The sequence below is a fragment of the Pygocentrus nattereri genome, chromosome 1, assembly GCF_015220715.1.
Source record: "Pygocentrus nattereri isolate fPygNat1 chromosome 1, fPygNat1.pri, whole genome shotgun sequence".
In the NCBI taxonomy this organism is placed as follows: Eukaryota; Metazoa; Chordata; class Actinopteri; order Characiformes; family Serrasalmidae; genus Pygocentrus; species Pygocentrus nattereri.
In genome coordinates, this window is record NC_051211.1 from 36,678,092 (window position 1) to 36,692,902 (window position 14,811).

The window sequence follows — 14,811 nt, forward strand, 5'->3', positions numbered from 1 at the left end:
GTTGTAGGATCGGAGGGACTGGAGGATGGTCCTCTAAGGGCTGTGAACTCGTCTCCAGAAACAAAACCCACATCAGCTGCCAGTGTAACCACATGACCAGCTTCGCCGTGCTCATGGACATCTCCAAGAGAGAGGTACGGCGGGGGCCACTTTGCACTAGCTTTGTGCTAGTCTGCTAGCATTTAATCCTCCACACTCACCCAGGAGGATAAATATTTGGTGGGGGGTGTGTTAAACATGTCTACTATACATCTAAACATTCCTCTGTTCTTGCCCTCTTCACCTCTTTCATGCCTTTGTACTATTAACTGTATTGTTTTTTTAAAAAAGCGTTTTCTGGACAGGCTGTCCACTTAACTCCGTGCTCAAAATAATCTTAACTAGGGATGTCTGCACACAATTACAGTCCCTGTTTAAGGCTCTATTATTTTATCATGCTCCGTTTAGGCACAAGTTAATATGCTTTCAGAAGGTAAAGAGCAGTCTAAATGTGTGCAGTGTGAAACTATTAAACAGTGGGAAATGAACATAATAGTAAAGCTTTATTTATAAGTGCTTTACGCTGGAACACTGAGAAGATAAAACCACTATGCTCTAAGTGGAAATATTAGCAGTTACAAACAGGAGAAAATGAGCCATAATACTTCCAGGCATATGCTGGCCTAATCAGATGTGGTTTTAATGTGGATTTAAGCTGGATTCTCTGGAATTCTATTTCAGAGTTTAGGAGCTATATGACAAAATGATCCTTCACTAACTGAGCTGTAAGTGATCCTAGTTTTGCAGTAAGCCTGCCTCAGCTGAGGTCTAGATGGTGTAGATCAGTATTGCTGGGGCTATGTCATTAAGAGCTTTAAATGTCATAAGCAAGACCTTGTAGTCAATGTTGGACTAACACCATTTAGCCAGTGTAAAAGGAATAAGACTGGAGTAATATGCTCAAATGTTCTTTTTCTGGTAAGCACATGGGCTGCTGTGTTCTGAACTACTTGGAGTCTATTTAAAGACACAGTTGGGCAACCAGCCAGTAATGCATTATACCAGTCTAACCTAGTAGTTATGAAAGCATGAGCTAATTTTCTGCATCTTGTGGGAATCACGTGTTTCTTATTTCAGATATGTTGGATATGTTTATCATACTTTAGAACTGAAAAGTAAATCCACATTATCAGTGTTTCATCTGCAGTTAACTAGCCGCTTTTCATCCAACATGGCTAAACTATGAATGCATGAATATTACACTCTTGGTTGTAAGACTAACCGCGCATTCAAGGCTGAGTGAATGGAGTGCTTTGCTCATGTTAGTGCAACTTGATATGTGACAGTAGTGTTGTCTCCTTGTTTGCCAAATGTATTGACCTCCCCCTCTCTCACTCTCTCTCAGCATGGAGATGTATTGCCCCTAAAGATAGTCACCTACGCTACTGTTTCGGCCTCATTACTTGCTCTGCTGATCACCTTCATTTTGCTGGCCATCCTGCGAAAACTCCGCTCCAACCTGCACAGCATCCACAAGAACCTGGTGGCGGCCCTCTTCTTCTCCGAACTTGTTTTCCTCATCGGCATCAACCAGACGGACAACCCGGTAAGACCTCTGGCTCAAACAGGGATTATTTTGATGATTGAGTGATCAGAGGCCAAGCAATATATAGGCACTCATCTGGACAATAATCAATCATAGCCTTTCAGAGATTGTAAAATGGGTCTATCCTTCTCACTCTAGTTCTTAATGTAAGTGAGAGCAGGAGGAGAATTTAAAACATGCAGTGCCATAATCTAAACTGCCAGCTAATCACTACTGACTCTCTAGGAAGGTACATTTTAATCAATGATTATTTTTTGAGTAATCATGTCAGCCCTAGTTTTAAGAGATACATGAGATATAAAATATCTGTCAGGCTTGTTGGATAAAAACAGGACATAGCTGTAATTCATTTTGTGAAAATTAGAGCATCATAAGAACTTTGTTCAGCAAAATTGTCATTACAAATTCATGTTTTTATTCTATTTTAGAGCAGGTCTGAAGGTTAAAATAGAAGGACCTCCTTTTTGAACATAGAATATTCTGGTTAGAGAAAATTTTAGTTAGTTTGGTTCTCAGTCTAACACTGAGCATGTTGTCGTTGTAAAACACCAGTAATTACATACTTAAATATTTAATTAGGAGCTGTGTGGTGATGGGTTAGGCCACACTGATGGTTGGGAGTTACCTGAAGGTAAAAAGTCTCTATTTACATTCTGGTGATTCACCGCTGAATAGGAAGGAGCCATTTCATTGGCTCAGATAAAATCCCTGTAATTATACATTTGGTCTACACAGGCACACGTCCACATGCACACACGCGCGCACACACACACACACACACACATACACTGTTCATGATTTTCAAGCTTGGAAGGCTGACTGGATTAAAGTAAGTATTGGAGCTATAGAATGATTTTTTGTAAGGTGTAAAAGTCTGATTTGATGACCTCAGGCAGCGGGTGGCTGTAAACTGACAGGAGCTTAGCTGCCATGAATAGATTTTAAAGCACCCCAGATATTTCTTTTTATTGGGTAGATTTTGTGACATGTAGCAACAAATTGATTGAGCGCTAATGCTCTGTTCCAGGCCTAAAGCAAGCAGTGATGTTTCCGCATTTTCAGCTAAGTCAATTTGCTAATAACGAACACACCATTAGTTGTTTACTGATGTGTAATTTAACCAAAGCAGTTTGATTCACAGTATTGCATTGGCTTGCAGTGCTGTACTTTTATTTTAGCATATAGGAAAAACCTTCATACTCGTTAATGATAACAGTGCCTTTCTTAGAGATTCTTTACATGTAATTCTTTACACAAGTCGAATGTAGCGCACTTGATTAAGCTGAGCAGGCCCCAGGAGAATATGAATGGGGGATCTGATTAGCACTGCATTAAAACTCTGCAAGAGGATTGCCAGGAACAAAATCAGTTATTTGTCCACCATTGCTACCTGCAGTTTATCAACACAGTCAATAAACATTGTACTGCTACTCAATGTACCTATACTTGTCTGCTGTCTGTTGAAGAATCTAAACTATTTTTTCTCACTGTTTTGTAGTTAAAGTGGTTTACGTTGTATGTAAGCATTGTTTAACCTTTACAGTGTATCAGTTGATACATATGGGTAGTCCATATGTGGAAACTAAGCTGCAAACTGGTCCATTTCAAATGTTAGAATGTTTCTGTTTATGATGTTAAAAAAACAGCACATTTACATGTAGCTGTCAATTCAGCCTACAGTGGGTAAGCTTTGCCTTAAAACTGAATCATTTTGATATAAACTATATTGACATTTTATGTTGTGGTAACATCTGTGTGTGTGCTGGCTCTATTTGGTTAAATAGAAATGAGTGAGATAATTAAGTTTGTGCCATGTTTTATTTTCGTGAGGGCAGTAGCTCTGTTCCTGGGTCAGTCCAAGTCCAGGTTGTGTGAGAGACTGTGTGATGTTAGCTAGGGTAAGGCATGTTTGCACATTATTAGAGAGGACCCATACTTTACAATCTAACTACAGCCCTACCCCCCTTTGGCCCAGTGACTTCACCTTGTGGACTTTATCATGGAGACAAGCTAGAGCTGGTGTTTGCTGGCACTAAGAGGCTCCAGCTATAGTCCCATACATACAGTATAATTTTACACAAAAAGACAAGATACAGCCTTCAGAGAGCCACCCAGTTATGTACCCGGTGTAAGTAATATGTAGTACTGGTCACATCAAACTCTTTGAACTTACCTTGTACTTTATGTGCCCCGTCTCTGCTCCCTTAATGTGTGTGTGTGTGTGTGTGTGTGTGTGTGTGTGTGTGTGTGTGTGTGTGTGTGTGTGTGTCTGTCTGGAATGCTGTTGGTCAAGGTCACATGCAGCTTTGTACTGAAGCTGCGGTAGATTTACACCTAAAACTGTTCACCCTCTAAAAAGGGTGTCTCTTTTCTGTATGTCTCTTTTTTCTGTGACAATCTCTTTCTTTCACTCTTTCTCTCCCTCTGTTTCTTATTGTCTATATCTAAAAATATATGAATTTTTTTATCTATATTTTCTTTTATATTTTTCTCATTCACCTTTCTTTCTCTCCTTTTCTTTGTATTCCACCCCCATGTCTCTCTCTTGCTTTGTCTTTTTTAGCCCATTCTCTATCCTTATTGTGTGTACATATTTACATCTATTTCTCTATCATGTCTCTCTCTCAAATGTCCTCTTTCTCTGATTCTCTACACCCCCCCCCCCTCTCTTTTAGTTGTTCGTTATAGCACAGTAATAACTCCAGCCTGAATTATGTTAATTTTTCATCTCTCTCTCTCTCTCTCTCTCTCTCTCTCTCTCTCTCTCTCTCTCTCTCTCTCTCTCTCTCAGTTTGTATGTACAGTGATAGCGATCCTGCTGCACTTCTTCTACATGTGTACGTTTGCCTGGATGTTTGTGGAGGGGCTGCACATTTATCGCATGCTTACAGAGATGCGCAACATCAACTACGGCCACATGCGCTTCTACTATGCTATGGGCTGGGGCATCCCTGCGGTCATCACAGGTTAGTGTCTCTCACCCTCTGTCATATAGTGATAGAAAACAAGGTAGAGCACAGAAAGCTCCTTTTCTACATGCTGATCCGTTTTACTGTGACCAATATGGAAATGCACCAGCACCCAACTACTTTAGAGTCAGAGTTAGCATATTAAAGTAAACAGGGCCAAAGACTGTGAATGTATCTCCAGTGAGCTGTGAATTGAGACAGGTCAAATATGCATAAGTGTATAAATATAAACACAAATATGTATACATATAGATATGTGTGTAGACTTCTTATTCACCACCACAAACAGACCATCTACAAACACAAACCACACACCCATGATGTCGTGTTGGAACTTGCCTCTTCTCTGAGCTAAGTGTGTGTGTGTGTGTGTGTGTGTGTGTGTGAGATCCCTGTGGGAAAGCTCTGTCAATTTTTTCTATTTCTCTCTTTTCCCCTACATTTCTGTCTATCTTTCTTTCTCCCCTTTCTCTCTCTCTCTCTCTCTCTCTCTCTCTCTCTCTCTCTCTCTCTCTCTCTCTATTCTTTGCTCATCTCTTTTTCTCTCTCCCTCTCTCACACTCTTTGCTTTTTCTCTACATCTCTGTCTGTATTTTCTCTCTCTCTCTCTCTCTCTCTCTCTCTCTCTCTCTCTCTGTCTCTGTCTCTCTCCCACCTTCTCTTTCCCCTTTCTTTTATCTCATGTTGGAACTCTTCCTCTGTTCTGATGGACTCTGCTGCTTTTGCTATTGGACTCTGCTCCACTGTGGTGTCGCTTACCTCTCTGGCTGAAACTCAAAGCCTGAGTAGAAAGACACAAAGATAATAGAGGCTGCCTCCTCTGCTCCCATTAACTTTCCTGCTCTTGTGTGTGGGGTTGTGTAATCACCCTGTGAGGGGTGTGTGTGTTTGTGTTTGTGTGTATTTGTTTTGTTTTTGCGCTTGCAATTTTTTAGGAAAAACAGAAAACAGGTCTAACTGGTTACTGAGGTTAAGCTTAAGGTTAAGTTTAGGATTAGACTTTAAAAATATTACTGCATATAGATACATACATAGATATAATGCATATAGGTCACATTATTACATATAAATGCATATATATAAAACGGAGGGGACATTTAAACAGCAGAACATCAGAGGTTTGTGTTATTGTGAATAAATCACAACAAAAAAGCCCCAAACGTTGTATTAAATGTACTTTAATGTTGTCAGTTTCTTCCAAGAATAGAGCCATAAACCTGTCACATTATCTGGTTTCGTTCAGCTTTTTTAAGATCAAAACCATTTTTTTGGTTACTGAGGTTAAATGTAAGGTTGAGTTGAGGATTAGACCAGATTGCCAGTCTGAATGTGGTATTTTTCCAGTCAGTCAGTAAACTATTTCATATCTATTTCACATCTGTTTCACATCTTGTTTGCCAAATTGCATTTTGTTCCTTTCTGGTTGATTCCAGTTTGGTTAGTGGTGGGCTGTTCTGGGAACTGGCCCTGTGACTGGAAAGTTACTGGTTCGATCCCCAGCGCTGACAGTAGTTCATGGATGGGTTAAATGCAGAGGTGAAATTTCTCTGTTGTGGGACTAATAAGTATCACTTAACTTAGTTGTTCTGCCGTCACATTTGCCAGCTGAATAGCTTTTTTAGGGGCAGCGACAGATTTAAAATTTGATGTAGTCATGCTCTTCTTCAGAATCTGACCAATGGAGCTACAGATCAGATATTATCATATAGGAATTCTATGTTTGTTTTCTATGGGCTGAGTAGGAACTTAGTAATGTTAGCTGCAGCAAAAAGCACTTCTTTAAGCAGCCAGTGCCCAGAGGAATGATACACTTATAGTGAGAAAATATGGGGGTGTGTGTGTGTTTACAGGCCTGGCTGTAGGTCTGGATCCTCAGGGCTATGGTAACCCTGATTTCTGCTGGCTCTCCGTCCACGACACCCTGATCTGGAGCTTTGCTGGACCCATTGCTGTTGTTGTGCTGGTCAGTGCACTGCACCACAATAACAATAGTTTAACATGGTAGTTCCTCCTAACCCTAAATGTAGTCGAGTAGAAAACTCATGTTTAGTGTCTGAAGTTTGCTTCTTTAGTTGAAAGGACCTACAAGGCTATCGTAGAAAGTAACAAGTAATGGAAGTTTCATTTCAATGCTAATTAATAGAGCTTTTATATTTTTATCGCATTCCATTAACTTTGATAACTTCTTTCTTCACAGCACATTTCACAAAGCAAAATTACTGGCAGTAAATCTAATATTCTGATGTTGGCAGTAAATCTGATATTTCTTCTGTGAGATAATGGTTTCTTATTAAAATGTTGCACATACGATTATGCAGGCTATTTCAAGAAAGGTGTCCTTTCAGTTAACCTTAATGTAGTCCAGAGTTATCTTGGCCTGTCCATAAACATTTCTTATTAAATATCATGCTTTTTTTCTCTGATTTTTTAGCGATTTTTCGATCTTAGAATTTGGCACTACGTTGATCTGTATGTGCATTTTAGGGAATAAAGACGAGTTTATTGAATTAGATTCTCACTTAAACGCTCACTAATGACATTCTCAAATGTTTGGAATGATCCCTGTTACAGGTCAATATAGTGATCTTTGTGATGGCAGCCAAGGCATCGTGTGGGCGCAGGCAAAGGAGCTTTGAGAAGTCTGGAGCCATGTGAGTTACCATACATTCATCTAGGTGTTTGATTCATATACAAGTCATTCAGGATGTACTGATACTAAGATTTCTGTATTTATGTCTTTGTGTTCAGTCCTGCTCTGCGGATGGCCTTTCTGCTCTTACTGCTCATCAGCGCCACCTGGCTGTTGGGGCTCATGGCTGTTAACAGTGATGTCATGATTTTCCACTACCTGTTTGCCATTTTCAGCTGCTTGCAGGTGAGGTTATCATTGCTAATTGTATTAAGCCATGAAGTACCAAGTCAAAAAAAAATTTTTTTTTTGTGATACACAAAACATTGTTTTAGAGTTTTATAAACTATTATATAGTTTGTCAGTATTACACATTAATTTGCATAGCATCACTAAAAACGGGATTACTGGCTTGTTTTTTTTTGCAGGGAATCTTTATATTCTTCTTCCACTGTGTGCTGAATAAAGAAGTGAGGAAGAATCTGAAGACTGTGTTCACAGGGAAGAAGCCTCTGCAGGATGAGTCCAGCACCACCCGGGCATCCTTGCTGACTGTAAGTGGACAAAGCTGATAGCTGAGTGCTACTGATACCTGCATTGGCAGTATTTGTACCTCAGAATAAAGCTCAGCATACTCATTGTGTAAACATATGTGCAATGTATTACTGCTTTAAAACTGAGTGGTATTAATTTCTTTTTGGTACAGGAAAGTGTATTGAAGTAATTTCTAGTGGTAACTGATGTTATGCTACAGCAGCAGATAGAGAATAGGCTGAAAAATGCTGAAGTTTTCCTTTAAACCTCAGGCTTATTTTTGAACATCGAACAGAACAGAAATCGAACAGAAGTCTGTATTACATCCTGTTAACGTTTCATAATATCAATATGTTAAGGCAGCCAGGTTAGTTTCGATATGTTAAATCATCTGGTCTTGTTGGACAATATGAGATGGGTTATTGAGCCTTTTCTTTAATCTCTCTTTCTCTCTGTCCCTCTCTCTCAGCGTTCTCTGAACTGTAATAACACATACACGGAGGACGGCACTCTGTTCCGCTCAGCTATCGGAGAATCCACTGTGTCTCTGGAGAGCACCATCAGGTCAGCCAAGAGCCACAGCGGCTACCTCGCTTACGCCTTCAGGTAACAGCCTGCTGGGTGCATGGCCCTGCTGCAGCACTTGTTCTTTCTCTCTGTCTCCCTCACACATTCTGTCTCTCTCTCTCTCTGTCTCTTCTCTCCCTCTTATTCTCTCTTTCTCTACTTTTCTTTTATATTTCTTGATTACCTCACTCACTAACCTCTTTTCTATTCTCTCTCTCTCTCACTTTCTCTCTACTTTTCTCTCTCTCTCTCTCTCTCTCTCTCTCTCTCTCTCTCTCTCTCTCTCTCTCTCTCTCTCTCTCTCTCTCTCTCTCTCTCTCCCTCCCTCCCTCCCTCCCTCCCTCCCTCCCTCCCTCCCTCTCTCTCCCTCCCTCTCTCTCCCTCCCTCTCTCTCTCTCTCTCTCTCTCTCTCTCTCTCCCTCTCCCTCTCTCCCTCCCTCCCTCCCTCCCTCCCTCCCTCCCTCCCTCCCTCCCTCCCTCTCTCTCTCTCTCTCTCTCTCTCTCTCTCTCTCTCTCTCTCTCTCTCTCTCTCTCTCTCTCTATTTGAAAAGTGATTCTTTAACACATGCATGGCTCAAGCGCATGGCTCTGCCTCAGCTCTGCTACGCCGCAGCATTACACATACATGCGAACACTTCCAAAAGTGTACACATGCACAATTGTTGCATGTAACAAATTCAACAGTGATGAAGTAACACTTACAGTGTTGATATCTGTTGACATGATCAGTGATGATTTACTTTCAGACAGACACTGATGAGCACTATAAGCATAAAAGTGTAAATTCAGCACTGGGGGTTTTCACTGTGTGTGTGTCACTGACCTAACATTAATAGCGTAGTGAACATCAAACCATCAGGTCAGCCAAGAGCCACAGCGGCTACCTCGCTTACGCCTTCAGGTAACAGCCTGCTGGGTGCATGGCCCTGCTGCAGCACTTGTTCTTTCTCTCTGTCTCCCTCACACATTCTGTCTCTCTCTCTCTCTCTGTCTCTTCTCTCCCTCTTATTCTCTCTTTCTCTACTTTTCTTTTATATTTCTTGATTACCTCACTCACTAACCTCTTTTCTATTCTCTCTCTCACTTTCTCTCTACTTTTCTCTCTCTCTCTCTCTCTCTCTCTCTCTCTCTCTCTCTCTCTCTCTCTCTCTCTCTCTCTCTCTCCCTCCCTCCCTCCCTCCCTCCCTCCCTCCCTCTCTCTCTCCCTCTCTCTCCCTCCCTCTCTCTCCCTCCCTCCCTCTCTCTCCCTCCCTCCCTCCCTCTCTCTCTCTCTCTCTCTCTCTCTCTCTCTCTCTCTCTCTCTCTCTCTCTCTCTCTCTCTCTCTCTCTCTCTCTCTCTATTTGAAAAGTGATTCTTTAACACATGCATGGCTCAAGCGCATGGCTCTGCCTCAGCTCTGTTACGCCGCAGCATTACACATACATGCGAACACTTCCAAAAGTGTACACATGCACAATTGTTGCATGTAACAAATTCAACAGTGATGAAGTAACACTTACAGTGTTGATATCTGTTGACATGATCAGTGATGATTTACTTTCAGACAGACACTGATGAGCACTATAAGCATAAAAGTGTAAATTCAGCACTGGGGGTTTTCACTGTGTGTATGTCACTGACCTAACATTAATAGCGTAGTGAACATCAAAACTTTCAGTCGACTTTAATTTACGAGCAGAAACCCTGGTGGATGTAGCCTTTGGCTATAAAGCTCAGTATCATCTTACTTCACTACAGTCTTAATTGCGCTACAGACATTGACACTGCAGATCCGCTTGTGTTAAGGCAGAGTTGGAGGTGTTGAGGAAAATTTGAGTCCATCAGAGCAGACTGAGGCACGCAGCAATTGTGCCTCCAGCTAAAACATCAGTCATCAGGCACCTTCTGCTATAGCTACACACTATAATAATAAAACAAATTGGCTTTAGGGATGATTGGAGTTTATGCTTCATAGTGTCAGATTATTGCAAGACTGCTGAACGTTTATTAGCCTCAGACAGTCAGCCTGAAACTCACAAGTGCTCATTTTATTTTGCCCTCCAGTCTTAGTCTGGCATTGTTCCTGTGTGGATCCTGGTACTTTTTAAACTGAGATAGTGAGCATCTTTCAGAAACATTGTTTGACCACTGTACCTGATCCAATCCAGGTCATAGAACTTAAAAGCTAAGAAGAAAAAAAAGGATAAATCACAATAATGATGGATACTCTGGGACTTTGTGAAGCCGCTTTAACCTTTAGAATGCATGTCTTGGGATGCTGGTGACCAATGACTAGAGCTGAGTATCGTCCAGACTTTTATGATACCAATGGCAATACCTTGACTTTAGTACAGATACTTTTCTCACATACTTTCTCTACATTCTACCCACTTTCAGCTCCTCACTCCTGCTACAAGTGGGTGTATTAATTCACAGCAAATGTTCTGTAATCAAGAAGTGCTGAATCAAATAACATGCACACAACATGTAATTTAGACAGCTTACAGTCTGTATTTTTGTTATTGGCTTACGAATGTTAAGACTAATTAGGTATTGAAATTTTCTGTTGACTTTCGTTACATTGTAAAGAAACCAACTGATGTGGACTTCTTTACAGTCTTGGTGAAAAGAACAAGGGGTTATGATTTATACAACACAAATATAGGCACTTTATTTAATATACAAAACACTCAGTGAACCTACACGTCTTCTGAGTTTTGATATATAATGTTGATGATGGTAAAGTAGTGATAAATGTGAAAAAAATAATTTTGGGGGGAACTGTTTTGCTTTACAACACTCTGTATGTATCTCTCCACCATGAATGGGTTTTAAAATATGCATTTTGGTGAAAGTCTTCTCAAAACTAATGCAAAACAATATCTCAGGCATCAGAAAGCATTTAATAACTTGAGGGAGCTTTTGGAGGCATTAAACACCTTATGTGTCTGGTTACTATCACCACCACTGTGAACAATACTGATAGGATTCTCTAGAAGGGGCATTTTATAATCAGAGCATTCTGAATGACTTTGTTTACATCTTTTTAGTCAGACCAGGTATTGGATAAAACTATAGCAACAAAAACAATATAAGAGGCCAGTAAGAAACGTTGACATACACAAAATCAGTATTTGTATATTAGTAAATGTGTTATTCTACTGTTGGTGATTTTCTGAGCAAAAACTTAATACTCAGATAAATACTGATACTAGGATAAGATAAGGCTTTATTGTCATTCACATCACATGTGGTACATGAGGTGGAACGAAACATTGTACTCACGTCCAGTCAACTCCCAAAGTGACAAACAATAAACAATAAATAGAAGGTGCATAAAGGGGAGCACAGATAACAGCAGCATGGACCACAGCAGTATGAGTATGAGGTAGAAGGTCTACATCTTAATACTGGTAATGTATAAAGTGACATGTGTAGGCATGATATAGTGGAGGCATTGATTCTACTACCCAGATAAAAGACTTTTTCATAGATCAGTATATTTAATAGAGTTGTTCTTGTCAATAAAATGTTTTTAAACATTTACACTTGTATGGCTGTTTATAGATACAGCTCAGTGTTTAAAGAACTGACTGGTTTTGAGTTATTAATGAGGTTTATGCTCTTCATCTTATGGAGTCTTAGAGGGTGGGTCCAGAAGTTATAGAGCAAACAGTATACAACAAACAACTTCTCTCTCTCTCTCGCTATCTCTATCTCTATGCGTGTCTCCACAGAGATGAGTCAGGTCAGAAGCCCTCCTCAGGAACAGCTAAAGGTGGACACACGGACATTGATGGCCCTCTGTTCCACCGTAATGGCACTAAGGCAGACGGTATTGCATCTTTGCTGTGTACTTTCTCTATAAACTCTTAAGGGTCTCTTTTTGAGCAATTTCATTAGGATTATCTTGAAGGGAGAAATTGTGTGGCTATTTTCCTGGAAGTGTTAAAACTGATTCTGCAGTGATGTCTACTCAACAGTTAAATATACAGTATGTTGTGTTGTGTTGTCAGACTCAGACTCGGACAGTGAGCTTTCTGTGGACGAGCACAGCAGCTCCTACGCCTCCTCACACTCCTCCGACAGTGAGGATGATGAAGACATCCACAGGACTCCCAAGTGGAACAACGAGAGACAGCCACTGCACAGCACTCCAAAAGGTTCAGGGGCTCATTACTTATGGTTTATGAAATGTCTATAATCTTTTTAATCTTCAGTCTTTAATCTGCCCTTTTTCATTTAATCACCACTTTTGAAATACAGTGTGTTCTGGATATTCATTTATTAATATCTTATAACGTTGTTATATTATTCTATGCAGTATATTACAGTAAGATACTATACAGCTTTCTCTTTGAATCTTCCACAGCTCTGTTCCTCATTGTGGACACATCGATAATTTCTGAATCTTTTCCTTCTGTTCCTAACTAATTATCTGAAAGCTGGGACAGTGTCAGGCTAGCATATTGGAATCATTTTCTACATGCACAAATGTATAATTTTACTCAGAAAAGTTGATTTATATTATTGAAATAATTGAGTCCAGTATTTACAGTCTTCTGTTTGACTTTTAATTGGTTATTTTTTGCAATCCAGTGGACACAGTGACCAATCATGTGAAGCCGTACTGGCCCACAGAGGCCACCACGGCCAGCGACAGTGAGGAGGCTGGAGGAGCTGAGCGTTTGCGAGTGGAAACCAAAGTGAATGTGGAGCTACATCAGGAGAACAAGCTGAACCATGTAGGAGAACCCCCCCAGGACAAAGACCCACCAGGCAGAGATGGAGCACCCCCCAGCCTGCCCAACAGCAACCACCAGCCTGAACAGAGGAAGGGTAAGAGAGAGAGAGAGTCTAATACTGACATTATATGTAATGTAACTTAAAATGGTAGACCATGCATCATATTTGTTCAGGTTGCTATTTGTAGATTGACTGATCAGTTATGGGATGGATGCATAAATTACATTGCTTTTAAATGTTTAAAAAAATCTGTGTATTCTGTAATGTATTAAATGCAGAGATTCATATAAAGCAATAAGGCATGGCTTTGAGTGGCTTCTGGAATTTATAAACATTTGACAGAGTGATATAAATCCTCACCTGTTCAATAAATAATTTAATTTATTATTAATAATCACAATTCTTCCACCAAGCAATGTAGACTGATGTTAGGATATGGTTGCCAAACAACAAACTAACTAATGTAGAATTTAATTAATATGTGTGGTCAAATGTGTGTCTATCAAGTATTTTATACTGGATTCAAACAAGGCTCTGCTAATAATATTTTAGCTTTCATAATAGGTTTTGTAACACCTGTTGCATCTTCCTTTTCTCCATAGGCATTCTGAAGAATAAGATCACATATCCTCCACCTCTTACGGACAAAAACATGAAGAACAAGCTTCGAGAGAAGCTTTCAGACTACAACCCCCCTACCATCTCCTCACAGACCCCCTCAGTGGCCTCTAATGATGGAGGAAACAGTCACAGTGTCATCATAAAAAATACCCACCGCCCTGCGGTCCCACCTAGAGAGCAACAGAATGGAGTGGCCATGAACTTACGGGCTGGCACCATTAACGGCGGCAACCAGTCAGATTCAGAGTAAGTAGTTGCATGAGCCCTGGAAATGTTTTTTCAGCCTCTGTGTCCAGTCTTTAATGTCTGTGGGGAAAAACATGAAGGCGTGAGTTTATGTTAACTATATCTGTTGAATGTGCACCCTTTCAGTTCTGACCTGCATGTCGTAGCGTTGATACTGACTAGTCAACTAATCACTTGCAGCATTCCTTAGTTGACTAATTGCATCTATTTATGGGTTTATCTACATATTTACTTGTTTATTTTTACAAAATTTGGTTAAATAGGCTCCAAAATCCATGGGAGAGGCTCCAGCACCCTCTGCAACTCAGGATAGGTGACTTAGATGACGTATGTGTATGTTTGTGTGTCTAAAATGAAAACTGTCAGTGCAGTGTATTTATTAGCTGTGATGAGAATAAAAATGACAGTTTTCAAAAACACAAAAGCTAAATAAAAAATAGGTCTACTATGAAACTAAAAACGACTGTTCACTTGCTCTGTTCAGTATTTGATTTCAGTGCATGAATGAGAGCTTAGAATGGGATCCCTTCTGTGATTGGCTGTTTTTAAAGAAAGCTGGAGCTGAGCCAAGCTTAGTCTACTGTTTTCATTTTACACTTCCTCTATCAAAGCTCCCATTTCAGGTACAAACTGATTTTAAGAAGTATAGCCCGTCTTCGATAATATGATATTAATTCTTCAGCCTTTTGGTGTGATTAGTTGACTTAATAGTTGAAAGTCAGTCCTTTGGATCAAAAAAGAAAGTCCTTAGTCAGGGACAATCCCTTTGTTTACACCTGTGCAGCTGCTGGAGCAGGTGTGCAGAAAACTCTGTTCACTTGCACGTTGGCATGGGGTTTTGTTCTATCTGTCTGAAGCCCTGCCTGAAAACCCATCTAACCAGCATGTTACCACCCCCCCTCCCTTTCTTATCTCCCTCTCGTTCCCTTTTTCT

At 40.3% G+C, this 14,811-nt stretch overlaps 1 protein-coding gene across 4 annotated transcripts in view; it reads left to right on the forward strand.

Annotated features, from left to right (window-relative positions):
• Positions 1 to 14,811, forward strand: part of celsr1a (cadherin EGF LAG seven-pass G-type receptor 1a) — a 118,316-nt gene that overhangs the window by 102,232 nt on the left and 1,273 nt on the right. For 3 of the 4 annotated variants that reach the window (XM_017697017.2, XM_017697016.2, XM_037537323.1), the window contains 12 exons: positions 8 to 134; positions 1,385 to 1,585; positions 4,377 to 4,551; positions 6,405 to 6,517; positions 7,126 to 7,205; positions 7,303 to 7,429; positions 7,612 to 7,737; positions 8,187 to 8,323; positions 12,002 to 12,099; positions 12,281 to 12,427; positions 12,864 to 13,103; positions 13,613 to 13,877. In XM_017697017.2, coding sequence (XP_017552506.1) covers positions 8 to 134; positions 1,385 to 1,585; positions 4,377 to 4,551; positions 6,405 to 6,517; positions 7,126 to 7,205; positions 7,303 to 7,429; positions 7,612 to 7,737; positions 8,187 to 8,323; positions 12,002 to 12,099; positions 12,281 to 12,427; positions 12,864 to 13,103; positions 13,613 to 13,877 — 1,836 coding nt within the window. The remainder of the gene's footprint in view (positions 1 to 7; positions 135 to 1,384; positions 1,586 to 4,376; positions 4,552 to 6,404; positions 6,518 to 7,125; positions 7,206 to 7,302; positions 7,430 to 7,611; positions 7,738 to 8,186; positions 8,324 to 12,001; positions 12,100 to 12,280; positions 12,428 to 12,863; positions 13,104 to 13,612; positions 13,878 to 14,811) is intronic. The other variant, XM_037537301.1, reaches the window with a different exon arrangement.